Source organism: Sarcophilus harrisii, chromosome 1 (assembly GCF_902635505.1).
Source record: "Sarcophilus harrisii chromosome 1, mSarHar1.11, whole genome shotgun sequence".
In the NCBI taxonomy this organism is placed as follows: domain Eukaryota; kingdom Metazoa; phylum Chordata; class Mammalia; order Dasyuromorphia; family Dasyuridae; genus Sarcophilus; species Sarcophilus harrisii.
The window spans coordinates 2,319,942-2,341,471 of NC_045426.1; the positions used below are offsets into that span (position 1 = coordinate 2,319,942).

A 21,530-nucleotide genomic window follows, 5' to 3' on the forward strand; every position below is an offset into this window, starting at 1 on the left:
GAGAGGATGAAAGAAGCTCAGTCTGAGGCAGGACCCAGCTAAGCTCGGGAAGCTTGAAAGTCCATTTGAGTTGTGGAGCTTGGAACCCAAACATCTCCTGCAAGAGACATGAGTCCTTTCTGAGTCCTTTCCATTAGTTTGATCCCCGAGCCACAAAGCTGCACTTGACCAAAGTTACACAGAGGTTATGACCTCTCTATCCAGGTAAGAACTAGGATAAAAGAGGCTCAGGGTGAGACTGTTCTGTCAGTAAGAAAATCAGCATTTATTAAGCACCTTCTATATGCCAGGCAGTGTGCTAAATGCTGAGGGTTCAAAGAATGGTAAAAAGCAGTCCTGCCCTTAAAAAGATTACAATCTAATGAGGGAGTCGGCATGCAAACAAATATATACAAAACAAGCTCATGTGCGATCAGTAGGAAATAAGTATGAGAGAGGGCACTAGAATTAAGAGGGCTTCCTGGACAAGGTGGATTTAGTAAGGACTTAAAGGAATCAGGAGGGTGGGAGAGCGTTCTAGGCAGAGGATCCAGCCAGAGAAAATCCCCCGAGTCAGGAGATGCAGGGTCTGGTTTGTGGGCCCGCCAGGAGGCCAGTGACACTGGATCAGATAGGGAGAAAGACATAAGAAGGCTTGGAAGGTAGGAGAGGGCAACGCTCTGACGGGCGCTGAATGTCAAACCGGATTTTGTTTTTGATTCTGGAGGTGATAAGGAGCCACTGGAGTTTATTAAAGAGGAAGGAGAGGGGAGGGAGGAGAATAGGTATTTATATAATCCCCTACTCTGTGCCAGAGACTGTGCTAAATATTTTTTATAAACATCATCTCATTTGATCCTCTCAACAAACAAACAAAAAATGTTTTTCGAGTGTTTGAGTATGGGGGTAACAGGGTTGGACCCACCTGTGCTTTAGGAAAATCCCTGTGGTGGCTGAATGGAGAACGGGCCAGAGTGGGGGGAGGGTCAGACTTGAGACAGGTGTTGACCCGCCACCAATGGGCTGTCGCAATACTCCAGGAGCAAAGTGGTGAGAGCTCACCCCAGAGCACTGGAGGCATATCTTGGCAAGAGATTGGATAACGCGGGCAGGAGGGGTGAGTCATAGTAAGTACTTGAAGAGAAAACCTAGGTTGGGAACCTGGGGGATAACGCTGGGCAGAGGGGGCGGATTAACTACTGCCTGGCACAGAGAAGGTGCTGAATAAGTGGAAGGTTTAGGGGAAAGAAAAGAGTTCAGCTTTGGTCACGCTGAGTTTCTGATGTCTATCTCACATCCAGAAGATCTACCAGAGGCAGTTGGAGCTACAAGAGGAAAGGCCAGCAAGCTCTTGTCGCAGTCCATGGCAAAACTGGCACAGTACGTTGTAATCTCCCGAGGGTATGAATGTTGTAACCTCCTGAGGGTATGAACCATTCCTCATTGGCGATTCCATCCCTGGCGCTCAGCAAGGTACCTAGCACTTAGTGGGCACTTCTAAACGTTTCCCAGATTGCCCCGGTGCACGGAGATAAGCATCAGCCCAAGGTCTCGGGGTTTGCATTTCTCTCCTTTAGGACAGAGTGGGCAAGAATGACAATATCTGGGGGAAGAGACTTCTCTTAAGTAACGTGGCAGGCCAGAGATTTGGCGTCAGACTGAGATCCTTGATTCCACCACTCTCCTGCGAACTCCGAGGGCTAATTAAGGCTGATGAGCTGAGTGTGCCAGTACAGATCTCTCAGGGTGATTAGTGATTAGAATAAATAGAAGGTGCCTTTTCCTAGCCCACATCAAGGTCTGGTGCTGGAAAAGACAGTGACTGAATCCAGCAGGACTTCCTTGCTTGTTTGTGGTGCTCTGAGCCTACAGTGTGGGGGCAGGGGGATATTTTTTTTTCATTAAATATCTCCCAGTTACAATTTTAATAATCATTTGTTTACATTTTCAGTTTCAAATTCTCTCCCTCCCTCCTGCCCCTCCTCCACCCCCAGAAGGCAAGCAACATGATATCGATTATATAAGAGCAGTCATGTGGAACACATTTCCACAATAATGTGTAGGGTTTAAAAAAGACAAAGCCAAACTCCAAGGCTGACCATGCTTTAGAGGTACGCCCGGGATCTGCCGCACCTTTGGATTCTCATCTTTTCTCACCCTTCATTGGAACACCACCGGCTCCTCCCTTTGTCACCCTCCTAACTACCATGGGGCTTCTTCTAGTCCTTTCCTCCTGTCCCACTCCTCATGACACTGGGCCCTCCAGGGTCACCAGAGGCCTCCTTATCACCAAATCCAGTAGTCTGGCTTCCCTTGGTCTTCCTTCCCCTTGACCCTGCTGCATCAGCCATGGTCGGTTCCCCTTCCTAAAGGCTTTTCATAGTTCCCCCATTTTCCCCCTCCATCACTAACCACTTATTTCCCCTCCCTTGGCCCTGCTTGTTTGTCCCAATGGGCTTATGGGGGTTTTTGCCAAAGCTCTGTCCTTTGCCCTCTGATCCCCCCTCTTCTTTGAGAACCCCCCCAAAAAAACTTCTACTTTCTTCTGCTTCAAGCACCACATCCACAATGAGCACTCCTGAGTCCATATCTAGCCTGAGATCATGAGAAAGCATTATGGGAAGGCCCCAGAGGTCCATGATTCAAAGTCATCCATTTTAAAAGGCTCTTCAGTGGCGTCCCTGGGGAGGATCACCTAGCCTCTGCTTGAGGATTCCCCATTGAGTGCTGGGAAGTTTGCTTTCCCTCAGAGCTGCAGCTCCCTTTCTGCACCCTCCCTGCTGGTTCTGCTCCTGGTGCCAAGGACAACAAGACTGTGCAATGTTCTTTAACTCCTATCCTCTTCCCTTCAGTCTTTTCTTCCCAAGCTCCAGTGTCTTGTACCAACCAATCTTTACGTAATAGTTTCATCATTCTCACCATCCAGGTCATCCTTAACACTATGACTGGTCCAGAGTCAGAGCTGAATCGATTCTTTTTCCTCATTCATTTCTCCTTCTCTGGAGACTTCTTGTTTGTCACTGGCCTCCTCAGATTGAACCTCCTAGAGCTGAGCCCAATTCTCCAGTTGTAGTATGACCAGAGCAGCAGAAGCCCCAGAATCTAGAGCCCTTTTTTCTAGCCTTTACAAACTCTCTCTAAGCTCACTGGGCGCATGGGCAGCCAAATCACTTTCCTTCTCATGCGAGCCCCTCTGGCCACTAAACTCACTAGATTTTTTTTTCATATCCATAGTTATCTAACCGTGTCACCTCCTCCCTTGACACAATCCTATACACATGCTGTAGATTTGCTGGCGTCGTGGGAAGGATTTCATGTACACGTGCAAAAAAATCTGCCATTTTGTCCCCCTAGGGAACACCCAGTGTAGATATTCCCTTCACCAAAACATAATATCACCCTCTCCTGGGATTTAATTGATAAATCTGAGGGAAACATCGGGGACCCAGGTTATTTCACAAGTGCTAAGTGCCAAAGCAGCATTTGAGGCCAGCTCCTCCTGATTCCAGGACCGGTGCTCCACATCCATATGCCTCCTTATCCCTACTAAGGTACAACTCCTTTAGAGCCATCATTCCAGCCTGCTAAGCTCTTCCCAGTTCTAATTCTGCCACACACCGTAATCCCCTTGCCTCTGAGTTTCCTTTGACCTTCAAATCTGCTAACATAGCATGAGGCTGCCTTGGCAAACTGTCAAAGAGCAGGACTGCAACTGACTCTGGGGGGCTTTCCCCCTGGAGATCATCATCCACACGGGCAGCCACCCATTGCTCAGGATTCTTCCTGTTGGTTAATTGTTTCACCCTCCGTGACTTTTGGACCAGCCAGCCTACAGGGAACTGAAAGGGGACAAACTGCTCCGGGGAGACAGCCATGGGGCATTCCTTTGGTCTCACAAACTAGGAACCCCATCATCATAAACCAGAAATGAAGCTAGACTAGCGTGCCTCAATACTGATGGAACTGTGCTGGCTCCAGGGACTGTGGTGAGCATATTCTCTGCTTGTTTCCATGGCTGTATCTTGTTTCCCACAAAAGAAAAGCAGGAACTCCGTTTTTTTGGTTTATCTCTGTATCCCTCTCCCTAACATAGTCATAGGGAGTTAATAAATTAAACAGTAATTATCACTCCATCTGCCAATACAATGGAATATATTTTATACAGGCCTGATGATGTAACCTTACGAGGGCAGCTTTAGCATTCCTGAAACTACCTAGAGAAACGTGAACCTTCTTCACTTCACCTGTCCTTTCTCTAATCTTCCAAAGTCATGCTTGAAAAATCTTCTCCCCCTCAATCTCTCTCTCTCTCTCTCTCTCTCTCTCTCTCTCTCTCTCTCTCTCTCTCTCTGTGTGTCTCTCTCTCTCTCTCTCTCTCTCTCTCTCTCTCTCTGTGTGTGTGTGTGTGTGTGTCTGTGTCTCTCTCTCTTTCCCTCTCTCTTTCTCTGTCTCTCTGTCTGTCTCTCTCTCTTTCCCTCTCTCTCCTATGTGTGTGTATTCACACATATATGTATAAACATTTTTACATATATATAATCTCTCTCCCTCTCAATCTCTCTCTTTATCTCTTTTTGCCTCTGTCTCTATCTCTCTCTGTACATACTTATATATGAGATGTATATGTATGTATGTATAAATGTTTATACATATATATGTCTGTCTGTCTCTCTATATGTATATTTATATGTGTGTATGTATAAATACTGTACATATATATAATCTCTCTCCCTCTCAATCTCTCTCTGTTTCTATCTCTTTTTGTCTCTGTACATACATAGAGATGTATGTATATATATTTATGCAAATATATGTAACCTCCCTCCTCAATCTATCCCTTTTTTCCTCTGTCTCTGTCTCTCACTCACTTACTCATTCATCCTTTCTCTCTCCTCTCTCCCTCCCTCCCTCTTCTACCTCCTCCAATCTCCACATCATTAACTGTAGCATGATCCTTGAGGAAATATTGATGTTAATATTGAAGTTTCCTAGCCTGAGAAGAGGCAGTTTGGTGGCCCAGAGGATAGAGCACCAATCTAGGGTCAGGATTATCTTAGTTCAAATCTGGCCTTAGACACTTCCTAGTTATTCACATTTCCTGAACAAGTCACTTCACCCTGTGTGCCCCAGTTTCCCCAGCTGTAAAATGAGCTGGAGAAGGAAATGGCCAACCACGTCAGTAGCTTTGTCAAGAAAACCCAGAAACGGGGTCCTGAAGAGCCAGACAGAACTAAAATAACTGAACAACAACCGCATGAGAACAGGAGATGAGGACAGAAAGACTGTGAGCTCATTCAGGAAAGAGAGAAAGTGTCAGGGGGAGACTCAGTGATGGCCGCGAGTCTGCATTTGATGACAAATGCGGATGGCACAAATCTTGAAGGCAAAGCTGCTAAGGGATGTGGCAGGGGGAGAGGATGGAGCTGGCAGTGAGGAACAATGAGGATTGCATTTCTTCCCTCCCCCCCCCAAATCAATCAGCACTTACAGGGGCGGGAGAGGAAGTGTGGATAGTGCTGGGTGACCAGGGAAGCCGGTCACCCACAAGGAGCCAGGTCTCATATGAGTGCCAAAGTTGGTAAGAGGGAGAAAAGAAGAAGTAAAGATGAAAAGCCAGTTTTTGTATTCTGAAGCAAGTGCTCCTGAAGGCCCAGTGGGAAAGGTGGCTAGATCCTGAGGGACTGGCTTGAGGTGGATGGGTTTAAGGAAGGAGTAAATTGCAGATGAGGATTAGGGTTTGTATTTTGGTAACCGAGGGGTTTCAATCTCACTAGGACAAGAGTAATATCAATGGCCTGGAGTATGATGATGACTGAGGTAGTGGGCCAGGAAGACTATAAGCAATTAGAGAAGTATTGGGGGGAAAACATGTGATTAGCTTGTTCAAGCCCTTTCTCCACCTCCATTGTAGGTCCAACCTCAAGGAGAGTAGTGCTCCTGGGTCCATCTCACAACAGACAGAAGCAGGAGGAAAGGCCCACACAATCCTTTTCCAGAAGCAGGAGATGGCAGTGGGCATGGGCACCGGCTAAATAGGGGCCTGCTGGTGCTGACTGGGGCCAGGAGGCGGAACTGCCTCTGAAGAATCGGGGGGCTCTGGGAGCTTGCTTAGCTTAACACACTTTCTTCTCCAAAGTGCAACTTCCCCGCTCCCTCCTACATGAAACATTCCCTAATACTCAAACTATGAGTGCCATCCCGCCTCCGATGACCTTGTCGATATTCTGAATACAAGCTTAAACATACATAGAGTTTCCCCTGGTGGACTAGGAACTCCTGAGGGTGGGTGACATGCTCCTAGTCTTGTATTAGCAGCACTTATTCTGGTACTTGGCATAAAGTACTCTTAATATGCTTATTGATTAAATAACCTGGTCTCCCTAAATCTCAAAAGAACATGAACTCCCCAATTTTTCCCCCTCTATGTGTCACAAACACTAAGATTCAGTGATTTTAATGAAAGCATAGAAATCTTACTTAATAGATTTGTAGATTACGTGAAATTAAGAGAGATTTCAATACTCTGGCTAAACCCTAAAGGATTTGGACAAACTAGGAGGGGCCAACTCTAAGAAGGCAAAATATCACTGGGATGTTTGGGTTCAAAAACTAAGTGTCCAGAGACAGGATGGTGAAGGTGTGACTATGTCAAAGACCGCGGGAGGACCACAAGCTCCACAGATGGCAGCCAGAAAGGGAAATAAGCAACTGATGTTCTGGGCTGTGGTTAGACAGATCTTGCAAGTTTTCAGAATGGAGGAGGCTCTAGTCCCACCACGAGTCTGGTCAAGGTACACTTGAAGTCTTACATTCAGGGCCGAGAGCTCCATTTCAGGAGGAACGTAGCCAGGCTAGAGCATGGCCAGAACGAGGTGACCTGGCTCTGGTCCCTGAAGAGTCCTGGCTGAAATAAGTGGCCATGTTTGACCTGGAGGAGAGAAGACTTGGGGAGAAAGAGGGACGAGGAGCTGTCTTCAGATCTTTCAAATCTTCTATCCCACAGGAGAGAAGTTGTTCATTTGGGCCCCAGAGCACGGGATGAAAATGCCAGATTCTGATTCTGGTGGGCTGGAGGCAAAAGTACTAGAAGTGTGCCCCAGCACGACGAGCTGCATTGGGAGGGGTGGGTCCCGCTTCTTCCCTTTCACTAAGGGTTTTTGGGCAAAGACCAGATAGCCATGGCAGGCTGATATAGCCTGGATCAGAGGAGCCAAGTCAGGCTAATCTAGCCTAGGATTAGAGGGCCCCTGCATGACGAGCTGCATTGGGAGGGATGGGTTCCGGTTCCTCTCCTTCATTAAGGGTTTTCAGGCAAAGACCAGAGAGCTATGTCAGGCTGATATAGCCTGGATCAGAGGGGCCGTGTCGGGCCGATATCGCCTGGGTCAGAGGGCCTATGAGAGAGACCATTCAGTTCATGGAAGCCCAGTTAAGGTGGGGAGCAGCACCAGTGGAAAGGGAGCAGCAGCAGCATGAAGAGAAAGCATGAGGAAGAGCCAGTAAGCCGATGTTTAGCTAATAGGTGGTTTTTACATTACATTATACCTCTAATATATGACATGTTGCCTCATTCTTATGCTGTGTGTTATTTTCCCACTTTATGACATAGGCTGTGCACGGCTTTCTGTTGTATCTAATTCTATAGCCTAGTGTTATGTATAATACCAACAGTAGGATGCCATGAGCAGCCAAGGTTTGACCCCTGCCCTGTCTTCGAAGGTCTAAGAGTCTGTACTTGCCAAACAGGGCTGAGGGGGAGCTACAAAGAATGTTCCTTCAGCAATGGAAAGGCGATGGGCAAGTGGGCCCGAGGTAAACCACGGGCAGACCGTGATCTGCAGAATGGCTGGGAGAGGCCTTGGGGTCCCCACGACTTTGTCTCCAGACAGGGAGGACCTCTGTCCCCAGAGATCTGGGAGGCCTTCTCTACTAACCTGGGAACATCTGAAAACAGCCTGATTTTAAAATTAAAGGGGTCATTTGGGGGGTTAATTCTTTGGGCCCCCAGAGCCAGGCACATGTTAGTTCTATTCACAGCCGGGAGGTTCAGTCCCTTCTTGGGGAACAGCAGGGTGCCCAGCACGGAGCGATCATCCGGCCCAACTCCCCTTGATAGAAAAGCGTGACTGGCTCCCCCAGATTCAGCGGGCTCTCTCCATTACCTGAAGCGTTTGGGGGCAGCCAGGGCGTGGGGAAGGGAGCTGCTTGTGGATGCATCGGATCCAGCTCCAGCTCTGCCCAGTGCTACCTGGGGGCCTTCCCTGCATCTCGGAAGTAAGGCGCTTGGCCAAGGCCGGTTCCCCTCCAGTCCCAGGACCGGGCGGTCCCATGGCCAGTGGACACCGGGGCAGCCGGGGCCGGAATGATCCGGGGCAGCCGGGGGCGGTGGGAGCCTGCGGATTGATGCGAACTCCGTTTTCCTGGGGCTGGGCAGAAACAGGCCATGCTCGGAACAGCTTCTGGCCTTGGCAGAGCGCTGGCTATTTACACCAATATTTCATTGACTCTGAGCTTGACGAAAGGCAGAATGGAAAAAGCAAACTAGAAAGATGGGCTAGGGAGCCGGCGCTTCCCCAGGCAAGGCGAAGGGCGTCCTGGGCGCGAGGCTCCCTGCCCCTCCGAAAGCCTCGGCTGGCCTCCCCCTCCCCCCTCCCCCGCTGATTCGGACCCGCGATCTCCGGTAGCGACCCCACAGGCCCCGGCAACGGGCTTGCCCCCAGGGCAGAGATGCTCCCGGGCGCGCGCATCCTGAAGCTGAGCACGTCCGCCCGGGCTTCCTCTCGCTGCTATGACAGTCCGAGAAGCCGCTCGGTCCGGAGGAAGCCCCTCGTCCGTCCTTCCCCCTCCCTCCCTCCCTCCCTCCTCCCGCCCTCCTGGCTCTTTCAGCGCCTGCCCGGGGGGTGGGAGCAGCCCTGCCCGCTTCCGCGGCCGCTCCCCCGGATCGCCGGGGTCCGCCGGGGGGACGGGCAGAACCTCAGGCGGGAGGGCCTGCGGAGCCACCGGGAAGCCGGCCCGGACCCGGGGCCGGCCCAGCCCGCCGCCGCCGCCGCCGCCGCCGCCGCCGCCGCCGCCACTGGCTGGCTTCCCTCGAAACAGAGCTGCCCGGGGAAGGAGCGAGGGCAAGGCAGAAGGGGGCAGGGCGGCGCAGAGCAGGCAGGAGGGAGGGGCGCGGGGAGGGAGGAGATATTAGCAGAGAAGAAACGTGAGTGGAAAAGGAAAGCTAGGAGGGGAGACGGAGCCCCCACGTCAGAGGCTCCCAGCCCTGCTCGCTGATTCAAACTGAGAGCAGAGTTTCTGAGCTGTGGGAAACCAAGGCAGGAAGAGGCCGCTCTCCAGCCTGGACCAGAACCCCCCGGATTCCCTCGAAAGGTAGAATGATTCCTCCGAGCAGTCGCCGGGAGGACCTGGGGCACGAGCTGATCCAAGAGAACCCAGGGGGCAGCAGCGCCGAGCGACCTCCGTCCCCAGCCTCGACCCACAGCCAGGAATCCAAGGTACTGCCTCGCCTCGCCGGCCCCACCTCCCCTTCTTGCAAGTTCTCCGTGTCTCTGTGTATCTCTGTATGTGTGTCTCTCTGTGTCTGTATGTGTCTGTCTCTCTGTGTGTGTCTCTGTTTTTCTGTGTGTGTGTCTCTCTCTCTGCCTCTCTTTGCCTCTCTGTCTCTCTCTGTGTCTCTCTGTCTCTCTCTGAATCTCTCTGTGTGTCTCTCTATCTCTGTCTCTTCTCCCTCTTTTCTTTTCACCTCTCCGCCTTCTTTTCTCATCTTTCCCTGCTTCTCTTCTCTCCCCTCCTTTTCTCCCTCCCTCCCCTCCTTTCCTCTTCCCTCCTCTCCTCTTCTACATCGTTCTTTCCTCTCTTATCTTTTTCTCCCTAGCCCTCTCGAGTTGTCCGGTCCCTCCCTCTCCTCTCCTGTATCTTTGCTCCCGCTGCCAGCTAGAAAATGGGGCGAGCTCTGGAAGCCTGGCCCCATTTGCCGGGGGCCGCTTGGGCGGGGATGCGCAAGGGCCCCAGCGGGGCTCTCCCCGGGATCCCCCCGCCCCTGATCTCCAGGGCCGGAGCTCAGCCCAGATGTTGGGTGGGGCACAAGCAGATCCACAGAGAAAGCCCTGGCTTCACCTGGCCGGCGGGAGCTCGGCTGGGTGTTCGATGCTCGCTGGGACACGCCTTCAGCCCAGCCCGACGCGTCCAGTCCCATCTCGGTAGCTTTCTCGTTATCTGGTTTAACAATCACGAAGAGACGCTCGTGATTTGGGACGGGATTTGCCCCCTCTCCCTCCTCCCCCCTCCCCGGGGTTTTGCCCTCCTGTGCGTGTGTGCCGAGAGCATCAGAGTGTGAGCGGCTTCCTTCCGAGAGCTGTGTCACAGTGGGCTGGGCAGGAGAGAGACCCTGCAAATCGGGAGCGTGAGAGAGAGGGGCTAAGCGAGTCGTCTGTCGCTGGGGGTCTGAATGGCAGCCCTCCTTCACCGTGCTGGCTGTCGGGGCGTTCTAAGCTGGGAGAGGCTGGGCTACAGCGGTGTCGCTGAAAGTTTGAGTAACTGTGTCAGAGACTCCACTAACAACTTAAGGATACTTCTACCCCCCCCCAAAAAAAAAAAAAAAAACCTAACCGAAACAGTGGCAGAACAAACTCCCGGGGCATTGTCTGGGGGCGGCTGGTTACATTGTTGCACCAAAACCTGTTTTCTCCAGCTCCTCTTTCCGGTATCCGTTACATTGTTACCCAGTCAGAGACTCGCACTTGGCTACAATGTTGCATTTCTCCTTGCACTGTATACTTGGACGTGCTAACGGCCTTCCTTACATTTTCATACGTACTGGCAGCTATGTACCTATGATGGTAGAACATTATGGAACCCACCTGCAGGGAAGGAAGCCCAGCTTCCTGGGAGAGCCCAAGCCCAGCTTCCTGGGAGAGCCCAAGCCCAGCTTCCTGGGAGAGCCCAAGCCCAGCTTCCTGGGAGAGCCCAAAGGCAGCTCTGTGCCACACACTACCCACACCTCTGTGCAGACTTCTTTTCCTCTGGGGACTCAGTCTCATAATCTACAAAAAGAACGAGTTGGAAACTGTGGGATCCCTCAGTTCCATTCATGTCACTCAATCGCACCTTCTGTGAAGGATTCATTAGAGGGATCAGTCTTGTGGGGTGAGATCTTGTGGAAGAATTCCCAGCTCTTGCCACAGCTCACCTCCTGAGCCTCCCGGGCCGCCTAGGCTGTGCCCTTGTCCCCCACCCCAGAGATCAGGGGGCCAGAGGCAAAAGGCAGTCTGGGGCTTTTGCCCAACTGTTTGAACATCATGAGAAACCACTTAGAAAGAGCAAGGGCTGTCCCCACTCAAAGGGCTCTTTCAGACCATCCTGCCCAAAGTTCCAAGTTAGTAACGGGCTCTAGGGGAAAGTTTGAGTTCCCTGAGCCAGAGCCGGTGCTCTGATGCACCTACTAAGCAGAACTGTAGCCGGGGCCCTCCCGGCAGGAACAGAGTGAATTGGGTGCAGGGCATATTTCTGCCAAGAGGGCTACAGCATAAAGAAATCAATAAAAATAAAAACTGGCACCTAGTGACTCCCAAGGCCTTCATCTAGAGCTCATATTCCTCCCAATAACCTTGCAGGCTACATGCGCACGTACTGTCAGCAGCACTTCCATTTTATAGACAAGGAAAACTGAGGCTCGAGGCACTGTGCCCATGGTCACACGGCTGTGGTAAAGCTTTCTTCTCCCTGAAACATTCTGCAGCAGCCTTATAGTTCCCCTCCTCACACACACACACACACACACACGCATACCACACATACACACATATATACACCATATACACATATGTGTATACATACACATACGTGCATTGCATGTATATACAGACACACCACGCATATATTTACATGCACACATGCTCATATACATACATATACACACACATACATATACATGCCCCCTCACACAGAGCAGGCTCTAGCTCTGTCCCCCTCCCCCACGTCTCATTTCTCATGGGTGGCTTGTCATGATCCGTCCCTCACCTAAGTCTGACTGATCGGTGGCTGTTCCCCAGACTTGCCTCCAACGGGCATTCGGGCGGGAGAGAGCTTTTCCTCTGCTCCCAGGTCACCGTTCACGTTACCAGCTGCAGGTGGGCCTCTGGCTTGGCAGTGAGAATGATGCAGAGAAGCACATTTAAAGACCAACCCCTCTTTAAATGAACCAGAGCTTGGGGATCCCCACGGGAAATCATCCTGTCAAGCAAGAATCCAGTTGTGATCGGAACAGGCGACCCAGGCCTGAGCGGCGCAGCCTTCTGTATCTGTCTGACGAGTTAGGGCTCACAGACGGGCTCACAGACGGGCTCACAGACGGACTCCGTGGCTCTGCTCACACCTGCCCAGGCCCCGCCTGGAGGGGGTCCCTGGGACTTCCCGGACTGCCCCAGCAAAGCCCACCTGGCTATGACTACAGAGGAAGAGATGTCAGTAGGGTGTCAGAGCCAGATCCTTTAAATGAGACCTTTCACACACGCACGTATATGTGTGCAAATACACACTAGCACAAGACTTCTTTCTCTGTCTCTGGGGCAGTCATAGGAAGGCCCAGAAGATCCTTAAGGTCTTCAGCGGGACACACTCTGGGAATGACCAGAGGAGATGCCAGGGGGCCCAAGATCCTTTCAGCACTGAGGCCCTTGTCCATAAAGCCTGCGTCCACGAGTCCCTGTTCCAGGAGGCTGAACAGTAGCTGATGATGAGTGGGGGCAGGGCGGCTCATGAAGTGGTCCGAGCCTAGAATGGCCCCTGGTTCTGTGGACTTAGAAACATCACCAAGAAGGACTGAGAGTCAGGAAGACTTGGATTCAAATCTCACCTCAGTCAGTCACAAGCTGAGTGACTTTGGGCTAATCATCTCACCTCCTAAGGGCTTCGGGCTCCTCTGTAAAATAAGGAGGCTGGCGTAGCCAAGCTCTGAGGCCCCTTTCAGCTCCAAATCCCTGATTCAGTTTCATAGGCACGTATATTCTTTGGTTTCACAAACATTGATTAAGCACCTACTGCATGCTTGCCATTAGATGACTTCTCTAGCACGAGAGCTCACAGTCCAATAGGAGGGAAGGGTGAGCGTCCATTTTTCTCCACTGCCAGACCTGAAATCCCCAAATCCTAGACTTGGAGGCAGAAGGGGTTGTACACCATGGGGTCCAAGGCCCTTATTTGACAGATGAGGAAACAAGGCCCGAGAGGCTGGATTGGGAAAAGCCAATGGATGTCTAACCTGGTATCTAGGCCCAGATCTACCTGCCCCCAACCCAGTTCGACCCTCCCCACTCCCCCAAGTGCAGCCCCCATTGTCTCTCACCCACCCTACTCCAATAACCTTTACGTGGGTTCTTCTTCCCGGCCCATCCTTCACAACATTTCCAAAATTCTGTTCTTGCGGCACAGTGATCACTCCCGGATCAGAAACATCTTCCACGATCCCCCGTTGTCTCTAGGTTAAAATCCGAGTTTTTCAGCCCCAGATGCAAGGCCCCACACTGTCTGGCAGCAGCCCAGCCTGCCGGCCATTGCAGCCAACCTGGATTCCAGCTGCTCTCTGATCTCCTCACACTCTCCTTTGCCTCCATGTCCTTGCACCTGCCATCCCTCAGGCCCCCTCATTGTCTCTGAGAAACCTTCTCTCTCTTAGTGGCTCGGTTCACGGGCCATCGCCTCCATGAAGCCTGCCTTGCTTCCCCAGCTGATGCTCTCTTTCCTCTCTGCAAAAATCTTCAGCTTTTGCTCAGGCTTTCTCCTTCGGCGCCCCTTTGACTGCTTATCTTGTATCATATTTAGAAGAGTAAATGTGTGTGAGAGAGAGAAAGAGACGGAGAAAGTGGGGAGAGAGGGAGGGAAAGAGAGGGAGGAAGGAAGGAGGGGGAGGGAGAGAAAGAGAGGGATAGAGAGACAAAGAGACAGAAAGAGAGGGAGAAGAAGGGAAGCACAGAGGGAGAGAGACAGAGAGAAACAGAGAGAGACATTAAGTTCTTCTAAAGGAAGACTTAAAACAAATTCATTATATTAAGTAATTATGTGAAACAAATAATTGAGTTAAATTCCTTGCACACTTACTTTCCATTAGAAACTGAAACCAGTCCCAAAATCCCAGAGTAAAAGGGGAAAACCACAAAGACTTTACTTTGCCTAGAGTAGCTTGTTGACATCGGAAACTCCTATAGGATGCGTGGGTTTTTCCAAAACCAGAACCAACCAAGGGGCGTGTGTGAGTGTGTGTGCACCTGCACATGTATGTGTGTGTGCATGTGCATGCACAAGTGTGTGCCTGTGTGCACAGATGCATATGTACTGTATACACTGTGTATACCATCAGGCACACTGTGTGTGTGTGTGTGTGTGTGTGTGTGTGATTCAGCATGGAGGCACACACTCCTACCATTTATTGCTTTTTATTTTTACTTCAGGTATGTATCTGCATTACAAGGCATGATTTTTTGCTGAGGCAATTGGGGTTAAATGACTTGCCCAGGGTCACACAGACTCACCCAGAGGCACATAGACAGGCATGTTTTTTGAGCCTCTGTCTCCATAACAGTCATCCAAGTGCCTTCATTGTGAGGCAGGGGAAGGTGGGGGATGGAACACCAGATGTAGGGGCAGAAATCCCAGCACTAGAGTAGTGGGACTGGATGGAGCAATGGGCTCAGAGGCTGGTGCCGTTTTAGACACTCATTAACTCGGTGACTTTGCCTAGTCCTGCCTCTCTGGCCCTGTTTCTTCATCTGTCAAATAAGGGCCTTGGATCCCATGGTGCTTAAGACCCTTCTACCTCTGTCTAGTTTTCTGTGATAGAAAGTCTGCAAGTGGAGAAGAAGGGAAGCTGGCTGAGGCCTGGAGAGCCTTTCCTTTTGGCTTTGTATTCCACACACTTGCAAAAAGCCTCCAAACCACAGACACTGAACCAACATTTGATGGATGGAACCGGAGGGGATGTTTGTAAGGGACAGGGTGGAAGCAGAGCCCACAGAACTGAGTCACATGTTGGCCATGATGGAGGAAGAGAGAAAGAGGCAAAGGTGCCGTAGGTAGAGGTTGGATTGCTGTCTTGATAGAGGTGATAATTGTAGTCTTGGGAGCTGAGGAGATCCCCAAGCGAATTAATACAGAGAAAAAAGAAGAGGACAAGTAGAACCTCGAGGGATACCCATGGTTAAAAGGTCTATAGTGGCTGAGGATTCAGCTAAGGCCTTGAAGAAGACACACTCGGTTATTAGGAAGAGATCCCCGAGAGCAATTTCCCAGAAGCCCAAGTTAGAGAGTGTCCAGAAAAAGAGGATCAGTACTGTCACCCACAGCAGAGAGAGCAGCATGGGTCACTGAGAGCTGAGCAGTTTCAGTTCTGTGGTGAGGTCAGAAGTCAGAGTGCAGGGAACAGAGGGATGAGGGAGTACTATCTCCAGCGACTCCCCACACAATCCCTCCTTTCTCTCCTTCATTTTCCCCTCCCCTCTCACTCTCTCGTGTGGTTCCCCATATTCATGTATGTGACTATAGTATGTGTGTGTGTGTGTGTGTACGCACACATGCGTATGTGTGTGCATATTGTGTGCATGTGTGTTGCCACTTTGCTGCCCCTTTCACCTAAAACAGTCCTTGGAAATAGGGCAGACCTTCCCCACTGCTCTATTCTGGTCTAATGTCCTCGCTAGCAGCACTCAGCAATGCCGACAGATCTTCTTGCCCCTCTGGATGGCCCTGACTTGGTTTGTTATTCCTACTTTGAACGCTGGTTTTGAAACATCTAAGGCCAGAAGCATTTCTCTCTGGCCCTTTTCAGTTAATCTCTTGTAAACTGCTGAGCTTTTGCATTGATTTTCCTCTTGGGTTTTCCTTATTGCTGCCTTTGGTAGCTGCTCCGGCTAGTGTGTCTATTGTGTCCCTCCCCTTCCCTTTTTACTCCCTAACTCTAAAGATCACATTAACAAACTTCCAAGCAAACACTTCTAGGTCACTGGCAGATGGGTTCCGTGTCTGGTCCCAAGGCCCATTATTTCTGCACATTCAGTCCCAATCTGGAACGCAAATCTATTCTCCACCTCCGTCTTCTTAGCCACAGATTTTCTTCCTAGGTCTTCATTTTTCTTTTTCTGTTTCTACTTTCAACTGCTCCAAATGATGGATGTACCAGCTGATCCCTCACAAATGGCAGCTGCCTTCCCAGATCTCCCCGAGTTGCTTTTGGGGTTCCTTCTGACTTATGCTCCAGCCCCATCAATATGTCATTAGAAATGGAGAGGACGTATCGGATCTCCAGAGGCTCTTTGTCACCTCTGCCAGGACAGCACACTTCTTCTCTTCCGATCATCCCAATATTTGGAATCTTGTTAATAAGAGATCGCCTCTGTAAGCTGTCAGCAGGGCTAGACAAGCACGGTGATCTATCTCTTCATCCTGAAGCCAATAATGGATATTCTGGCTACAGATGGTGTGTCTAGGCACCCCTCTGAGGTATATGAAGCTGCTTCTTCCTCCAGAAGGTCCAGATCCCACCTCACCTAAGGGCCTTATTCCAGGGCAGCAACAGCAGCTCCAAGGGTTCAGATGAGTTCCGTCTTCACTGTTCCCTCTGTGTCGCCTCCTTGCACCCTCCACCTCCACTACCTGGCTTAGATTCCTCTTGGTTTCCTTGGAATCCTTAGAGTTTCTTCAATCCTTTCCAGGAATGTTTCCTATCCCTTTGGGCAAAAGAGTTGAGGGACATTCTGTCACCCTTTCACCTTCTTCTGCATTAAAAAATCAACAACCACTTTATTCTGCCTTTATCTACATGAAGCTCTTTGTCCTTGCTGGGAAGAACATAGAGCCCCATCCTTGCAGGCCCATGGGATCTCTTCCTGCCTGCCCCACCCTGCTTTCTCTCCAGCAAATGAAACCATTGGCACTTTGCCCTAGCTAATTGCCTCTGCCAGGTCTCTTCATCATGCCAGCAGACGCTGTCACCAGGGAGCTCTAAGCAAGTCCATGGCCTGAGCATTGCCCCTTCTTATCTTGCTCTGGTGCTACTGGATCAGCAGCTAAGAGTCCCTTGCTGATCGCCAAATACAAAATGGTGCCACAGAGCCGCTGCTTCCTAGGAGCTCTCCAAATGCTGGAGCCTCATTGCTCCCTAACGTCCCTCTTTGGAGATTTGTGTCCTATCTTTGGTGCATCGGTGACTCCTCTAGGCTTTATGTTTCTGAAGAACAGGCTACACGTTTTACTTCTATTTATACCCACCTTAGCCCTAGTTAATTACATGCAGTAGTAATGCACATCATTAGGATCTTCTATTTTAAATGGCCAGGTTATGCCTCAAAACTGAAGGAAATGTGCACAATTAATATTTTTTAATTCTGAATACAAGTCAGTAGAACAGTGATGTTTTATAAGCTTTTCAGGATCTTAGTTCTTATGTAAATATTTCATTAAAACTTTTTTAAAATACCCATGCATGTTTTGTAAATAAAAAGCTTTAATTAAAAAAAAAAACTTTTTAAAAAATCAGCATATTTGCCAAACAAAAGACTTAAAATAAGTTTAAACATATAGTAGGTGTTTAATAAATGTTTGTTGAATAAAGAGCATGCTGAATGTGGAGCAAAAGGACCTGAGTTCAATCCCTACCTTAGACATTTATTCCAGTGGGACCTTAAATAAATCACTTCCCTCCCTGGGCCTCAGTTTCCTCATCTATAAAATAAAGATTGAATTCAATGGCCTCTTAGCTCTCCATTTATGATTCAGTGAATGAACTGAGCTAATTTCACTACTTCTATACAAGTTCTGGCCAACCAGAAGCTATGGTTTACCATAGTATGAGGTGTCACAAATGGTAATGTTGGAAATAACTTAAAAGCAAGACAGCAGAAAGTGCCAGGGTCGGGATCTGCTCCATCCTGATAAAAACATCAGTCCTCCTTCTCACTGAGAAGAAACGTTGTGGTAACAACGGTGACCTGCTGAAATGGTCAAAAAAGACCATTTGAGTCTTGTGCAGTGGCTCATGGGCCCCTGCACCCTCTGCCACCCTCTCTTTCAGCTGGGATTTGGTGCCAACATAATGACATCATTTTCTGTTCTTCATTGTACTCTTGGACCAAAACTCATCCCCAACTGTATCATGGGAAGAACAAGTCCAAAATGGCCCTCTAACCTCACCGGGGCCATCACCAAGGTCGGCTGCCATCAGCTGTCTCTGGCAACCCACCTTGGACTCCCACCCAACTAGTTAAGAGTAGGTGCCAAGAAAAATAGCTCATGGCCCTCCTCTCCTCCGGCCAACCTCAGCAGATTCGGGCTCCTTTGTCTGCTTTTCCAAGCCCTCTTCCATTTAGATCCAGCCCTCTTAACTAACCTTATTGCCCTCCATCTCTCAATATGGATCTTCTACTGTCACCCAGTCGGCCCAGTTCAGGACCTGACCCACTTAGAACCTTCTCTTCCTCATTCCCAGAGTATTTTCCTGCTTTAAAATACCCTTCCATTAGCTTAACTCGGGGCAGAAGTTAACACAGTAGGGCTGCTGGTGACCACTTCCTTATCCTCATAGTCAGGCTTGGGGTGTCGGGGGCCCAGTGCCTGTCTCTTTCTGCCAAAATATCAGCCACCCCAAAACTGTATTCTCCCAACCTTCAGTCTGCTTTCAGTCAGCCTTAGTTATAACCCTTTCTTTTCTTGCCCTTACTAGCCAGCTCAGTTTTCAAACTAAAAACTATAACTAGCATTTATATCACATCTCACTGAAAAGCATTATCTCATTTGATCATTACAGTAACCTTATCAGATGATGTTATGTAATAGTTTTAATGCCATTATTTTACACAAAGGGAAACCGAGGTAAGCAGAAATTCAGATGACTTGCCCAAGGTCACACATGTGCCAGGACAGCCCACATCATAATATTTAGGATCTTATTAATCTTGTCAATATGAGATTGCCTCTGTAAGCTGTCAGTAGGGCTAGGTAGCCACGGTGATCTAGCTCTTCATCCTGAAGCCAATCATGGATATTCTGATGCCAGATTTTAACTCAGATCTTCCTTACTCGAGGTCCAGCCCTCTCTCCACAGTGCCAGCTTGCTGCCTTTCCTGAGTATTCTGTGGCCAAATTTCCCCTGGACTAAGCCAGAATCAATTCAAATTCGAATGCCTAGACTTCCGTGTGAAAGAGGGATTAACCTGATTCTGCTTGGTATTGGGGGGGATGAACCAGGCACAGTGGGTGGGCCTTGAAAAACCAGAGGCTTGAGTCCAGGGGAAATGCTTCAACCAGCTGAGGTGCCGATGATGGGAAGGCCCGTCCTGAGAAGTGGAGGGTTCCCGTTCCGGGGGGATTTTCAGTGGAGGCCAGAGGATGTCTTAGGAAATGTATCCTAGTGAGAATTCCTTTCAGGTATGTGTCTTCCTGGAACAATCCCTTTCAAGGACCAATGAGACCCTTTCCGAGTCTCAGATTCCATGGCTCTGGGTTTCTGGATGTTGCAGGCTTGGCTGAGCCCAGAGTAAAGCTGTTTTGTCAGTGCTAGATGGGTGTGTGGACATGATTTTCTCCGACCATGAAGACTTTTAGGGTCTCTAAGGGTCATCTGAATGGAAAGCCAACCTGTCTGGCCATAATTTGGGCAGGACCCAACTTCCCCATTGAGCCTCCTCTATAAACATGAGTCAGTTGGTCAGAACCGGCGCTAAAGACTGCCTGATGACTTTGGTCCAGCTCTAGTTTTTATGACATGTTTACTTAAGCAAGGATTTCCATGGTGAGGGCTTGCTATCCAGCCCAGGCCACTTCAGGGGCAGCCAGGATGGGCTTCAGATGTGTCTACACAAGGGCAGCTCTGAAGTGAATCTCATCATTGAACAATATTTTCCTCTTGACTTATAAAATTAGAAATGGATTTCCATGGAAGGAACTGGACTGGAGATTAAATAAAAATCACACTGAACCTTTTAAAAATCATCTGCAGAAAGGACAGTTGCTCATTTTCTGATAAAAACATCAGTCCTGCTTCTCACCGAGAAGAAATATTGTGGTAGCGACGGCTCCCTCTGGGCACCCATACTGTGGGGAGAAGGACTCTTTCTAGCCTGATTAATTATTCCTCTTTAAAATGCCAGTCTATCAGATGGAAAACGCAAAACTAATGAGCTAGTGCTGACTGATGTTCCCGTGGTCTGTTTGTTTAATTACTGGGATTCAGTATCTTAAAGCAGGTTTGCTGTGTGGCCCACTTGGTTTGTGTCCCTCTAGGGCCCAAGTCCTGTCATTCATCATTGGAAAGCAGAGTTCCCTAATTTATTGTTTCAGTGATAGAGAGCTGGCTAACGTGAAGGGAGGTGGGAGCTTTTATCCTCTTCAGGGGAGACCGAGAGAACTGAGTCCTGGCCGGTTGCTGAAGATTCCCACAGTGAATGTCCTTGGGTACCTCCCATGGAGCAGAGTGGGGAGCAGGCAGGGATGGGCACCGGTGTCCATAGGAGCCCAGCGTGAAGCTCTCAGATGCCACGTGTGGGAGACGAGCTCTGTGAAGCAAGACCACAGATAAATGCGAAAGGCAGCCTCGTGCCCCGAGGTCGCCCGAACAGCAGAAATGTGGCCATCGTACACAGGTTAAAATGCAAGCGGAGCATTTACCTTCCTGAGAGAATAACTCACGTCCAACCTTTCCAACCGAGTTCTCTCTACTTCGGTGGGTTTTATGGCCCTGCCTAGAAAAAGAAATCAAAGCAAAATCCAGAATCTATGGCATGTTTCATTTTGAGAGTTGTGGGTGCTGGTGTTTTAAACTGAAATGAGAGAGAAAGGGAGGGTATTTTTGTTTGTGTTTTTGTTTTGCTATTTTTATCTTGACAAATGACCAAGAGAATAGTCCCCAAAGCTTCCGTGTTAGTAAACAAGTCCTCTGGTCCTGTCGGGTAATAACCCCTGGGCCAGCCTGGGATGGATTTCCAATGTGCGCACAGGAGCGACCCAAGCTTTTCTGCCCAGGGTTGCCCTATTGACACTTACAACCTCCCAGAGTTGGTGTGAGGAAATGAGATAATAGTAAAGCACTTACACAGTGCCTGCACGTAGTAGGCCCCGTTTCAGTGTTAGCTCTTGTTATTGTTTGTCAGTTCAGTGCACATTCAGTCCCTGGGGACGGCAGCTGACGGAGGAGCCAGAGCCCAGCCACCTGTGCCCAGCAGCAGGCAGCAGTGCCGGCAAGTGGCCCAGGGGCCATCAAACAGCCTGGAGCTGGGAGGCTCGACGGAAAGCCAGCAAGAGCTGCCTCGCTGCTCCAGGAGGTGGAGGGCATTTCCCGGGAAAGCTGCAAGTTTGTCAGATATACCTGCTACATGTGAATCCATTAAAAAATTAAAAAGGCAGATACTTTAGCTCCGGCTCCCTCCATATCCCCTGGTTCAGGGTAGCTGATGGAGCCACACCAGGAAGCAGTAGCCAGATTTGGTTATTTTCTTCCATGAAAAAACAGGTACATTTGTCAAATTTCAAAAACGTTCTTCCTAAGCATTTCAGTAATCCGTTAGAAGGGCTCT

General features: G+C 49.6%; 1 protein-coding gene across 1 annotated transcript in view; it reads left to right on the forward strand.

Annotated features, from left to right (window-relative positions):
• Positions 1-8,733: 8,733 nt before the first annotated feature.
• Positions 8,734-21,530, forward strand: part of STAC (SH3 and cysteine rich domain) — a 59,615-nt gene continuing 46,818 nt past the window's right edge. The window contains exon 1 of the mRNA XM_031951486.1: positions 8,734-9,470. Coding sequence (XP_031807346.1) covers positions 9,351-9,470 — 120 coding nt within the window. The 5' untranslated portion in view covers positions 8,734-9,350. The remainder of the gene's footprint in view (positions 9,471-21,530) is intronic.